Here is a 12,389-nt window from a genome sequence, read left to right as displayed (position 1 = left end):
AGTAAGGAACAAGCTCAGAAGCAAGAATTATTACATGGTTCCAGTTCCAGGAGCACAATAGGGACTCAGTTCTATCCTCCAGCCCTAGATAAAGTCTGTAGCATACTAACCTGGGAAAATACTCCAGACCAAAAAGGATTCTGAACCTGCAAAACCTCCCAAGTTGCTAATAGTGGCCAGCAGCAATCTACTAAAAATATTAACCAAGGACAGGACAACAGATCTTGCTCAGATTCAAATCTGCAGAGCTCAAACTAAGAGGGAAATTAGTTGCTTGATGATTACACATTGGATTTTTATTTCTATTCTTGTTTCCCTATTTACATATAAAATATTTAAAATTTTATTTCAGGTATATTGTATTTTATTGCCCATATGACATAGTTTCGGAGTGTTATTGTTTCCTGCCTGTTCAACTCTTGGCTGCAGGAATGAATCTGGATTATGTTATTTACTAGCTTTGGTTGGCCACATACATATTATATTTCTGTTGTCTTATATATGTTTGAATGCTTTTTTCCCCCCTGTTTTGGTAAATTTCTCTTTTCTTCCCTTGAAGGTAGGTCCCATGTCCCCATTTATTTTGTAGTTTGAAATTGATGCCTATTATAGTGGTTTGCCACAATGGGCACTCAATGTTGCTTGATGATTACACATTGGATTTTTATTTCTATTCTTGTTTCCCGATTTACATATAAAATATTTAAAATTTTATTTCAGGTATATTGTATTTTATTGCCCATATGACATAGTTTCGGAGTGTTATTGTTTCCTGCCTGTTCAACTCTTGGCTGCAGGAATGAAGGAAGTAACCAGAACTTGGAAAATCATGGGTGGAATCATACATACTAGTAAGAATTACACAGATTCCTGGATGGTGTTGATAGTTCTTGGATGGGCCCGAGGTAATGTTAAACATCATAAATTAGTATCTAATAAACCAGAATTTTGATTTGTCCTTTAGTCACAGTTTTGGAATCATCTGCTCTATTAATGGGAAAATTTTGAGAATAAGAAATTTTTACTTTTCGATTCCTTATTCTCTATGGACATGAAAGCTTCATATTATTTTGGAAATTGCCATAACCAATTATTATTGAAAGACTGATTGGCATAATGTGAAGCTTTTAGGATTTATGTGATTAGGAATCCCCATAGTCACAAAAGCTTATAGCTATTTATGACTTGATGCCAGATATAAAGCTAATTTAAACAAGTGAAAATGTGGTATAATAATTTGAAAATGATATATTTAGAATCGCTTGGAATTCTTGATTTCTTCTGTAATGTTAAATTGTGCTATTCTTGAGGAATTGCATTTTATTTTTGAGCTTTTCATTTTAATGGGAATAGTGCCATTTCTCTGTTCAGATTCTTTATAAGTTTATTAGTATATATTTGAGTTATAATTAATTTAGCACATTCTTGTAACTTTACATTAGGTGATTATGTATACCTGCATGAATAAAAAAATGAAAAAGAGAAACCAAGATTCATAGGGAACTTTTGAAATATCTGGATAATTCTTCTGGTCAGTTATAAAACCCTACTTAGATTTGGGTTTGTAGCTCTAACCTCTTCTGCTAATGGAATGTGAAACACAATTGTTATGGCAGTGAAAGCATAAGACTACCATTTTCTCAGGTATATTGGTCATTTGTTAGAAACTGGAAAGTATGGTAATTATGATAATCCATACTTATTTGCTGATGGAATTAACCCTACTTATTTGAAACTTCTTGTTAGATTTTTCATCTGGAAGATGTTATTGTCTTCATTTGATTCTACTCAGTCATGTCAATAAATCTAATCTAAATAACATTACTTTCTGGGTTTTTAGGTGCTGGTGGTAATGTAATTACAGGTCTGGAGCAATTGCTAAAAGGGGCTTGGAAACCTGAAACTATCAAATTTCTGGAGATGTCCTAGTAAGTTAGTGTAATTATAAATAAAATCTTGTTATTATTGGGGTCATTGAATGTCTTTTATACATATGAATTTGAGAAAATTAAACTTGTGAAATTTAAGTGCTAAAATCTTATAGCATTAGGAGATAGAAAAAGGAGGCAACATGGTGGTTAAAAGAAATACTGGCCCAGGAGTCAAAGGCCCTAGATTCAGATCCCACCTTTAAATACTTGCTATTTGTATAACCTCTCTGGGCTTCAGATTCCTCATTTCCAGAATGAGGAGATTGGACTGGATGCCTTGGAGGTTCCATTTGAGAAGGATTGAAAAAACAAAAACTATTTTTTTAGTCTCTGAAATTTTTTTAAAGACTTTACAAAAAGATTTTTTAAAACTAAAAACAAGCAACTCTCTCTGAGTTATAGTCTCTCTCTCTCTCTCTCTCTCTCTCTCTCTCTCTCTCTATATATATATATATATATATATATATATACACACACACACATCCATACATGCACATATATAGATACAAGAATATATTGTCACTAAATAGGAAATAAAAATATAAGCATTTTTATAAGCGATCTCAATGACAAGTTACCCGGGTAACCCTCCTAGTAATTAAATATTGAGTTGATGTGATAGCTAGTAGTTATCACACAATTTATTGTTAATTCGTTTTCAGAAAGTGGTGATTAAATTTTTCAGTGGATAATTATACACCAACATATCTGGAAGAAATGAACCAAATTGTGTTTATGAAATGTTTTTTGAGCAATTATTTTGAACCCTTTAAAGGGTTAAAGAATTTGGCCCAATTTGTTGCAGAAAAAAAAAAGCAACTCACAGTTGTATATTGCTTTAAGGTTACAGGAACTTTCTTCATAATAGTTCTGTGAGATAAGGCATTGCAAGTATTATTATTATTATTATTTTTTGCAGATGAAGAAACTGAAATTAAAATAAATTAAGTGACTTTTTCAAGGTCATACAACTAATGAATGTCAGGACTGGCATTTGAGTCCTAATCTTTGCTGGTTCTTAAGTTTAGCTTTCCACTGCCATCTGGTGGCTCTTATCTTATCTAAAACTATAAAAAAAGCATCTGAAAAGTATGCTGGAACTTTATCCCAAGAAGGAAGAAAGTTCAGAGATGGCGAACTATGGGAAAACTAAGGTGGTAGAGGGCTTGTAATGAAAACAGTTGTAAAAAATAGGGTTCTATAATATATAAAAAAACAAAGTATAAGGAGATATAAGATGGAAATTCATAAAATTAAAAAATATATGGACAGAGTAAATTTATGTGTTAAAAACATTTCAGAATTAGGGAGCTCCTTGAAACTTGAAAGAAGGTGGGAAAAATGAAAGAAAATGCTACTTTTCAATGTTTCTTATTCACAGCATACTACAAAGAGGTATTATTGGTAGAAAGAATAAGGTTATATTAAAAAAGCAGATAAAATTCATGAGTAAATACCTTCCATAGTGGATTATTGGGGATGGCTGTTTAGGCTATAATTTAAACTTTTGATCTAGTCATCTTAGGAAACAATCATATGCTTTGCAATAATAATTTGCATTTATATAGAACTTTTTACACCCAGCACTTATTGACTATTATCAGCTACATAGTTAAAAAAAATTTCCCATTTTGCAGACTCAGGTTAAATTACATGCCTAGGGTCAGAATATGTCTTGAGCTGAGATTTAAATCTAAATCTCCTTACATCATGTCCAATACTCTTTCTACTATACTATGTTGTCTTATTTAAATGCGAGTTATCATCTTGCATTTATTCTTATTTCAAAATATATTAGTTCTTTGATGCCACTATCAGAGACAGACTATTAATAAGTTCACTGGAATGTGATCTAACCTGGTATTTCTACTATTTTTTGTAAGCTATATTAAGATATGATTTGTCATTGTTTTTGTATTAATATTAAAATCTGTGGTCATGCATCATATTAAAGCAGAATCGGTATTCATTGAACATCAAAATGATAAAGTTTTTACCATAATTTTATAATTCTGCACTAGTTGTTTTCATCTTGTTTCAAATAACTGGATCATTGACTCATTCCAACATGTATTTATCACTGAATAAATTTACTTTATACCTATCATGCTTCTTTTTAATACCATTTATTGTATTCTAGCATAAATTTTATTCTTAGAGTCTAGTGTCAGTGTTAAGAAAAAAGAAGTTGAAATCATTTCTAAGCTTATAGTGTCATCTGTATGAATGTTTATAAATTTATATCTAGATTAGTAATCTAGTATTATTAAGTAATAGTACTTAAGAATACACTATCATCTGTAAAGTCAGCATGACCTACATTTTAATGCAGTTGTCTTTGGCAAGAAGATGTGACAAAAATGCTAACAATGCTTTATCTAAATTGAAATTTTTCTATTGTCAGCAGCTTTAAAATATTTATTTTTGCAACTGAATTTAATTTTTACCATAATTTTATAATATTTGCTTATGATATTTATAATATAATATAATGTAATATCACAAATATTATTCTGCTAGATCTTTAAGATGACTAAAATAATATATAAATATGAAAATATAAATATTTGGGAGAATGGCATGTTTTCCTTAGAGACAGAATATTCTTGAATTATTTTGATGAGCATTTCTTAGATGATTTGGGCGTGGCTCCCTTTTGGTTAAAAAGTCAAATGTATGAGCCTTTGTTATTTTTACATTGGAATAAAAATAATATAGTTCAAAATTTTAATACTCTCAGTTATCTTTTGTTTCCCATGTCATATAGCTTTTTCAGTGTCTTGAGTTCATAGTACAAGATTGCTACTAATATTGTGAAACTTGAGTAGATCCTATAATTTTTAAAAGTTTATTTCTTAAATTGTAAATTATGGATATTGATAAATTCTGTTCACCATTGATGATGTGAAAGGAATAATGATATGGAGATATGATGAAATTAATGAAGCTTTTCAGAAGAAAACCTCTATTTCAGTGTCTTGCCTCCTTAGTGTCAAATCTTTCTTCTTATACTATTTTACAAATAATTATATTTACAATTTACATTTAGCTGCTACATATACATTTTGGTCTCTCTGTAAAAGATCTCTTTGATCCTTCACATCAAATATTTTAGATTTCTGCCTTCAAGGAATGACTTTGCTACATCTACTGTCCCTGATAGGATCTTTAGGCAGACCTAACTTTTGTTTAATTTGACATCTCAGTTCTCAATGATTAAATTACAAAACAGTTCCGACTTTTATTTTCACAGTGTAATAAAACATACAGATAACTTAATGCTTATATAATATGGTATTCTAGGAGTTTTGGTAATTTTTACTTATTTATATAAAGTTTATCCTTAGTTTCAAGTATGGATAAATAAAATTTTATTATACTACTATCATAAAAATTTTATACAAATAAACAATATGACAGGAAGGAAATTTTGAAAATATTAAACTAGCTTTGATATTCCTGTGGCTACCCATCCATAAAGCATTTGCATCCTGGTCTCACAGGATTGTTAAGGGAAAGAGCTTGGTAAATCTTAATGAGAGCTTTTGTGCGCGCGCTCTCTCTCTCTCTCTCTCTCTCTCTTTCTCTCTCTCTTTATCTCTCTCCCTCTCTCTTTCTCTCCCTCTCCCTCCCTCCTTCTCTCCCTTCCTCCCCATATATATATATATATATATATATATATATGTATATCCACGGATTATTAGTCTGATTTCTCAATTCTAAAATTTTATAGCACTATCAAACTAAGTCTTTAAAGTTATGATGAATAGTAATCTAGGTATTATTATATACTAAATTAAAATTCATTTTATTTTCAGCACTGTGAAGATAACTTTGGTGGGGTCAGTTCTCTTCACGTTACAGCATATAGAGAAGCTGCCAATAGAAAAACACAGTCTTATGTTCTGCTATACTTTTTTTATCGTTGTCACGAAGGTAAGAGTCTAAAATACCTTAAAATTAAATTTTACAAATCCTGGATTTGCCATTTTTTTTCTTAGGGGAATTACATGAAGTTTAAGCATCAGCAGGATATTTTTTGTGGCTGAACTTGCTCAACAGGATATGGTAATAGAATATAGATACAAAGATAGTAGAGTTTTATTCTTAAAGCATTACCTTTCTATAGTATTCTCCAGCTTTTGCAAGGATCAGAAGAAAAAAGTTGTGGGTGTAGCTTGAATCAGATTGGGTTTACACTGCAAAGTAGTGGTGCCTAGGGCTAGATGCAGCACCAATCATGCACATGTACTAAGATAAAAGAGAACAGCAGAGCTCGGGAAATATTTGGGAGTGGACCATTGGAACATAGCTCCACTAATGGACAGATTTTTAGAGATTCAGGGTTCTTATTTTCCAGATGAGGACCTCAAACTTAGAGAGGTTGTATAGAGAGTAGCAAAGCTGGGATTTGAACACATGTTTTCTCCTTCAAAAATAGTTGTTGGTACTCTCAACTCCACAAATTTTCTTGTGCTTCTTATCAATAAAATTTCATTTTTGTTTTTAAGGACAGGGGCTTGTTTTTGATTTTTTGTATCCTTATATTTAGCACAATATTTTGCAGGTAGTATTTAAAATGCTTGGGTTTCAGAATTATGGTTGGTCATTGCATCGATCAGTGTTGTTGTTTATCAAAAGTTTTGTTTTTCCAGTATAGTTGTTACAGTATAAATTATTCTCCTTATTCTGCTCACCTCATTCTGAATCAGTCTATACAAATCTTTCCAGATTTCTCTGAAACCATCCCTTTTATTCTTTCTTATGGCACAGTTTTTCCCAGTATTTTAGTCATTGATCTGTGTCTGACTCTCTTGGACCCCGTGGACTATAGCTTATTGTTCATGAGATTTTCTTGGCAAAAATAATGGAGGGGTTTGCCATTTTCTTCTCCAGTGGATGAAGGCAAACAGGTTAAGTGACTTGCCTGTGCTCACATTGTGAGTGTCTAAAATTGGATTTGAACCCAGGATTTTTCTGGCTCCAGGCCTAATACTCTAACCACTGAACCATCTAACATCTTCATTATGTCACAGTATTATTATGTACAGTGATTTGTGCAGCTGTTTCTCAATTGGTTGATAATTTTAATTCTTAACTACTATAAAAAAAGCTGCTAAAAATTTTTTTGTACATAAGTATTTACTCTCTGATAGAATTTTGATCTAGTAGGAAATTTTTCAAGGCCCCTCATTTTATTGATGTGGAAATGGAGGCCTGAAGGAAGAGATGAAGAAGTTAGGTTAAGGAGGCAGAGAAGGGGACAGAATTAAGCTTAGCCAAATTTTAAACCCATTACTCTTTACTCTGCACCATAGTGTGCCCTCCCTTTCTTTCTTTGTTGAAGTCTTTGCAGGATATTCAGGTTAAAATTAGCTTTGGGGACAGGTTGGGGATAGAGATGGAGATTTCAGAGTCACCTGCATAAAGGATGAGGAGGATTATGTACTAAGGGTATTTATAGAAGAGAGGATTTAAGGCAAATGTCTAAGAATGTAAAGGACTTTCTTTGAAAGAAGAATTAACCTCGATTTGCACTCCCAGGAGGGCAGAATTAGGAATGATGGATAGAAGAGAGAATTGCCAGATTAATCTAAGAATAAACTGCCTTATAATTAGGACTAGCTAAAAGTAAAATGATCTGCCTCAATACTAGTGAGTAGCCTTTCAGTACAAGTTACCCAACCCATCACTTGTTATGGATTTTGTGGAGGAATTTCTTTTTTAATGCTGGATTATAGATTTCCCTGCTTATAATTTTCAGCTCTTAAAATTCTTTGAGGTAACTTTGACATTAGGGAAGTTGATAAAGTTGCATATTGCAGTAAGACCATTCTTTCATATCATTCTTTGAGGAATGGGGGAAAATATTTTCAAATAAAGATAAAATAGAAGGACATTGATCTCACACCCTTTTAACCTATTATTTCCCTTCTGATGTATTTCTCATTCTCACTCAAATTTGAGGGAGGGAAATTTTTTTTTCATTCTATGAGTTTGGGTTTGCAGATTCAGCTTTTAAAAAGTTTTGTTAATTAAAGTTTTTCAGTAAAGATGAATGTTTCTACCAAATAGAGAGGCTCCCTAATCATTTGGTTTGAAGAACAATGTGAATGTTTAGAAAAAAAAAATTGTTTGTCTCTAAACACAAGTACTTATGGCCTCTCTTTCATCAGTGATTTATAATACTGAATTTTAATATCCTATTTATAAATAGTCCCTATCTTTATACAAATAAAATTTATCTTAATTGAAATGTCAAGTATAAATCTTTATTGAAGTAGAATATTTATAAATTCCTTGTTCAAGTAACAGTTAAAACAAATTATGCAATGATTTGATGTCAAGTAGTGCTGAATCATTTTTTTCCAACTCTGAGATTCTGTGATTCAACTTGCAGTAAATTCTTAATATTTTGTTATAGTTTATTCCACTTAAAATGTTAAACATAAACTGATTGAACATTTACTTCTGATTTATATTGTTCATCTTCCAGATTAGAGAGGCATCTAATGGTCTCTGGGCAAATTTTTTTTTTTTTTTTCTAAGATTTTAGTGATTTCTCCTTTTCTAATATCTCTCAGCTACCCCAGAAAGAACTGAAGAAGAGAGAGACAGAGACAGACAGACAGACATAGCATTTCTTTACTTTTAACCCTAAACTCTTCTGGAAGCCTTTATTTCAAAGAAGAGAAAGAGTATATAACGTCCTTTCCCAATCAGAAGGAGATAACTTTTTGTTCTTATGCTCTTTAAATATAGTGAAATGACCCCCTTTCCCTTCAGAACACTGACTAGGAGTAATTGATTTGGTGGGGAAAAATAAAATCATTTGTTGAATATGAAATTTAAATTAGATGCCTTATAAGAAGGCATCTAAGGGCTAGTTTTCTCTCTGTAATTTAGACTTCAAGAGAGATACTCTTAGAGGCTTGGTTAATAAACCTGGCTCTGTGGGAAAACAAAAGGCTGTTTCTATACCCATTCAAGAGGAAGATAAATATCAACACAATGCAAGTAGACTAGTGGATCCTTCTTTAGAAAAATTTGATATGCTGAAAAGTCCACATTTGCAAAATATATAGCAGTGACAAAAGTGGATCAGTCTCTTGAATATAGCTCTGTTTCCAAATGTTCACAAGACAGTTGGGCTATCCCAAGGATCTTTCAAAGTATCTTAGAATATCAGCAGGGACACCTAAGAACCCTTGATAATTAATTCATTTTTGCCCAGCTTTGGGATGCTTGGTGTAAATTATGTTTTCTTTCCTTTGAATTTTAGTCTCTTTGTAAAGAGACTTAGTATCTCATACTAAACCCTGAAATCTCCCAGAGTGCTCTCTGGCCCTAAGAACTTCAAGGGAGGTGTGAATTCAGATATCTCATACTAAACCCTGAAATCTCCCAAATGTGAACTCCAATGAGTACTTAAATACTTATTGCTTCTATGAACTCTCTAAAGGTGTGAACACAAGCATTATTGACTTATCAGTATTAGCAACTTATCAACTTGTAAGGATTCGCTTTAAGGTATGAATCAATAAGCATTGTATCAATTCCATTGAGTTAACACTAGGATTCTGACATCTCCCTTGAGTTTTCACCTTGTTTCAAGTTGAGTTTTAATTCTTTATCTCAATCTTTATCTTTCTGCTCATTTGTGTGTAGACAAGTAGGACTTGTCCAAATCCTACTCTTCCTTTAGGACATAGATCTACTCCACATCCCCATTATCTATGGCACCAGCCAGGGCTAGTGTTGTCTTCTGATGGTACTAGTCATTCGTCAGAATTAGAGCTTGCCTCTTAATTTAACACACAACAAAGTTCATTTGCTTTTATTATAGATACTGTTGTCATTGATAATAAACATATTGTGCATCATTTTTACTTATCTCTTTTCAGTTATAGAAACTACCAAAATGCTATATTGAAATTGAAATTTAACTGTGTTTTTTTCCAGATAACCATGATGCTCACTAAGTGTCACTATTCTCCTCTCACTCCTTTTGAGATTATACTGGGTCGAATGCTATTTGGCTTACGGCAACCTGAGGCTTCAGCATTACTCCGAAGTACTTTGAAATCATCTTTCAATGGTACAAGCACAAACTCAAAGCCCTATATAGACAATGTTGAAAATAAGAAGAAACAAAATAAGAAGACAGAATAAATTTACTTGGGGGAGCTCTAGGTTGCCAAAAAACATTTTCTTACTTGTTTACCTCACAAATTGTGATAAACATTTCTATTGTAAATGATGTGAAGTAAGGATTATATGTAAGGAAATGCAGGTGACCAATAGGAATTATTGCCTTCTGCTTGAGAGGGATACTTATAGCCCTTTAAAAGTGGCATTGTAGCTTGTAATTTCTTGGTTGCTATGAGTGTATCATGTAAAAATGTTTTTCTAAGTTAAATGTAAAAGATTCTATTGTGATCATTTTTAATAGTTTTATATTGATGAAATAAAGCTAACATTTTTTTTTTTTTTTACAAGTGCTCGCAAAACCTAAAAGGTATTTACAAAGTAACAAAAAAATAAATGTTTTCTTTTTTCCTTAGCGGTTTTCATGTACTTTTTAATTTGCATATGAAGTATACCATTATCTTCTATAATTTAAAAAGTATGACAGCTTGTCAATCATTTATTTAAGCAATGTAGGGGAAGAATAAAGTTTTAGTAAGGTATTTTGTATTATGAGTGAACTGTATTGCCAATTTGTTTTAGATACATTTTTCTATCTATTGTTCATAAGATGTATCTGAAATTTTAGATAATTATATTATTGAGACAGGATATTAGCAATATGCAGTTCCTAACTAAAGTCTACTTTCTCTTTGAAAAGAACCCTCACTTTTTTTCTTCCAAAATAAATCAGGTATTTAATTTTTATTTGTTATTAATCTTATATCTTCCATTCTAAGAATTTGTTCCTCCCTTTCTTTCATAAAGTACATTTGTACTACTTGTAGGAGAAATCACTAATTGTTATCAACATTTCACATAACTCAGGGAAAAGAAAGGCTAAAGAATTTAAGCTGAATACATTGTGGTAGTTATCATCTTAAAGGAATTATCCTAATCCTTAAGTACATTATATTTTTAAAATAGCAATAAAAATCTTTTTTAGAAAACATTTTTTATTGTGGCATTTTTGTTTTTAGTTGGATATTCCTTACTAGTTGTTTGCAAAACAGTTTTTGTGAGTCTAGAGTTTATAGTATGCAGATAAATATATCATCTAAATTAAAACAAGTTAACCTCCATGTGAAAATCTGATGTTGGGTACTTTAAATAACTCTTGATTTTTGGGTCATAATCAAATGCCCAAATAGAAACAATAAAAATACACGATAATCCATTTGAACACAGAATAATGGCATTTAGTCCAATTCCTTTTTGACAAAAAAAAATTTTTTTTTAAAGTAATGTTAGATTTATGTGCTTTATACTGTGGTTTCAAGTTCCAGTTAATACTTTAATTCTTAGTGATATGGTTTCATATCCTAAGACTATGGACCTATTGCTATTATAGGTATTGGCAAGTACTAAACATTTTAGATGACTCAGGAACATTAAAATTCCATCCAAGTAACTGGTTTACAGATAGCCAGAATGTTTTATTATGAAGATAACATTACAGGTACTATTTTTTAAGCACTTGCAAAAAAAACAACATAGCTTTTTGATATGTATGAAATAAGCATATTTTTAATATTTTTATTTTTCAAAAGACATTGAGTAAGAGTTCTGTATAACATTTGATACTCTTAGTATTTTGATGTTTCATAGTAATATACAAAAGATCTAAATGTCAGGCTAAATAACCTGGTCATTTTTACATCAAGTTAGTGTGTGATAAAGTGTTAAAAATTATTCTTGAAGTTTGTAAAACTACTGTAGTTGAAACCTTGTGCTGTTTTCTGTTTGTATTAGATACAGACTTTTTAACATTAAAAGTAATTTATTCATCACTTATGGTATGCTGAAAGATTTTTTCATTTTCTTTTTTTTAATGTGTGAAATCACTCCTGTGTATATAGGTGGCTTTTCATTATCAATCTCATTTATAATCACAAGCAAAATGCAGTTGAGTTAAAAAGAGATTGAATTTGAAATAAGAGGACCTGAATACAAATTCTGACTCTGCTATTGTTGTGACTTTGAACAACTGAATTCAGTTCACCAGATTTTTATTGAGTACTTACTAAACAATTTTTTAGATCTTGGGGATTCAAAAATGAAGGAATACTTCCTGCTTTCAAGAAGCTTATATGTTCTACTTGAAGCTGAGTAGGGTGGATATGGAATGACACATACAGAGAGGTAATTACAAAGTGATTTTGGGCATGGTTAGAATCGCTAACTGCTTTGGGGCAGAATGAAACAAGGCTTCTGGTAGGAAATAATACTTGAGATGAGCCTCTACAGGATTCCTGTTAAACCCTAGAAATC

General features: G+C 31.4%; 1 protein-coding gene across 2 annotated transcripts in view; it reads left to right on the top strand.

Moving 5' to 3' along the window:
• Window positions 1-11,908, top strand: part of TMEM38B (transmembrane protein 38B) — a 52,908-nt gene extending 41,000 nt beyond the window's left edge. The window contains exons 3-7 of one of the 2 annotated variants that reach the window (XM_031961383.1): window positions 353-429; window positions 798-905; window positions 1,841-1,928; window positions 5,750-5,867; window positions 9,894-11,908. In XM_031961383.1, coding sequence (XP_031817243.1) covers window positions 353-429; window positions 798-905; window positions 1,841-1,928; window positions 5,750-5,867; window positions 9,894-10,103 — 601 coding nt within the window. In that variant the 3' untranslated portion in view covers window positions 10,104-11,908. Of the gene's footprint in view, window positions 1-352; window positions 430-720; window positions 906-1,840; window positions 1,929-5,749; window positions 5,868-9,893 lie in introns of both variants that reach the window. The other variant, XM_031961387.1, reaches the window with a different exon arrangement.
• The last annotated feature ends 481 nt before the right edge of the window (window positions 11,909-12,389 follow it).

This window comes from Sarcophilus harrisii, chromosome 1 (genome assembly GCF_902635505.1).
Source record: "Sarcophilus harrisii chromosome 1, mSarHar1.11, whole genome shotgun sequence".
Taxonomy (NCBI): Eukaryota; Metazoa; Chordata; class Mammalia; order Dasyuromorphia; family Dasyuridae; genus Sarcophilus; species Sarcophilus harrisii.
Note: the sequence above shows the minus strand (reverse complement) of the source record. Positions and strands in the feature narration are given on the sequence as shown.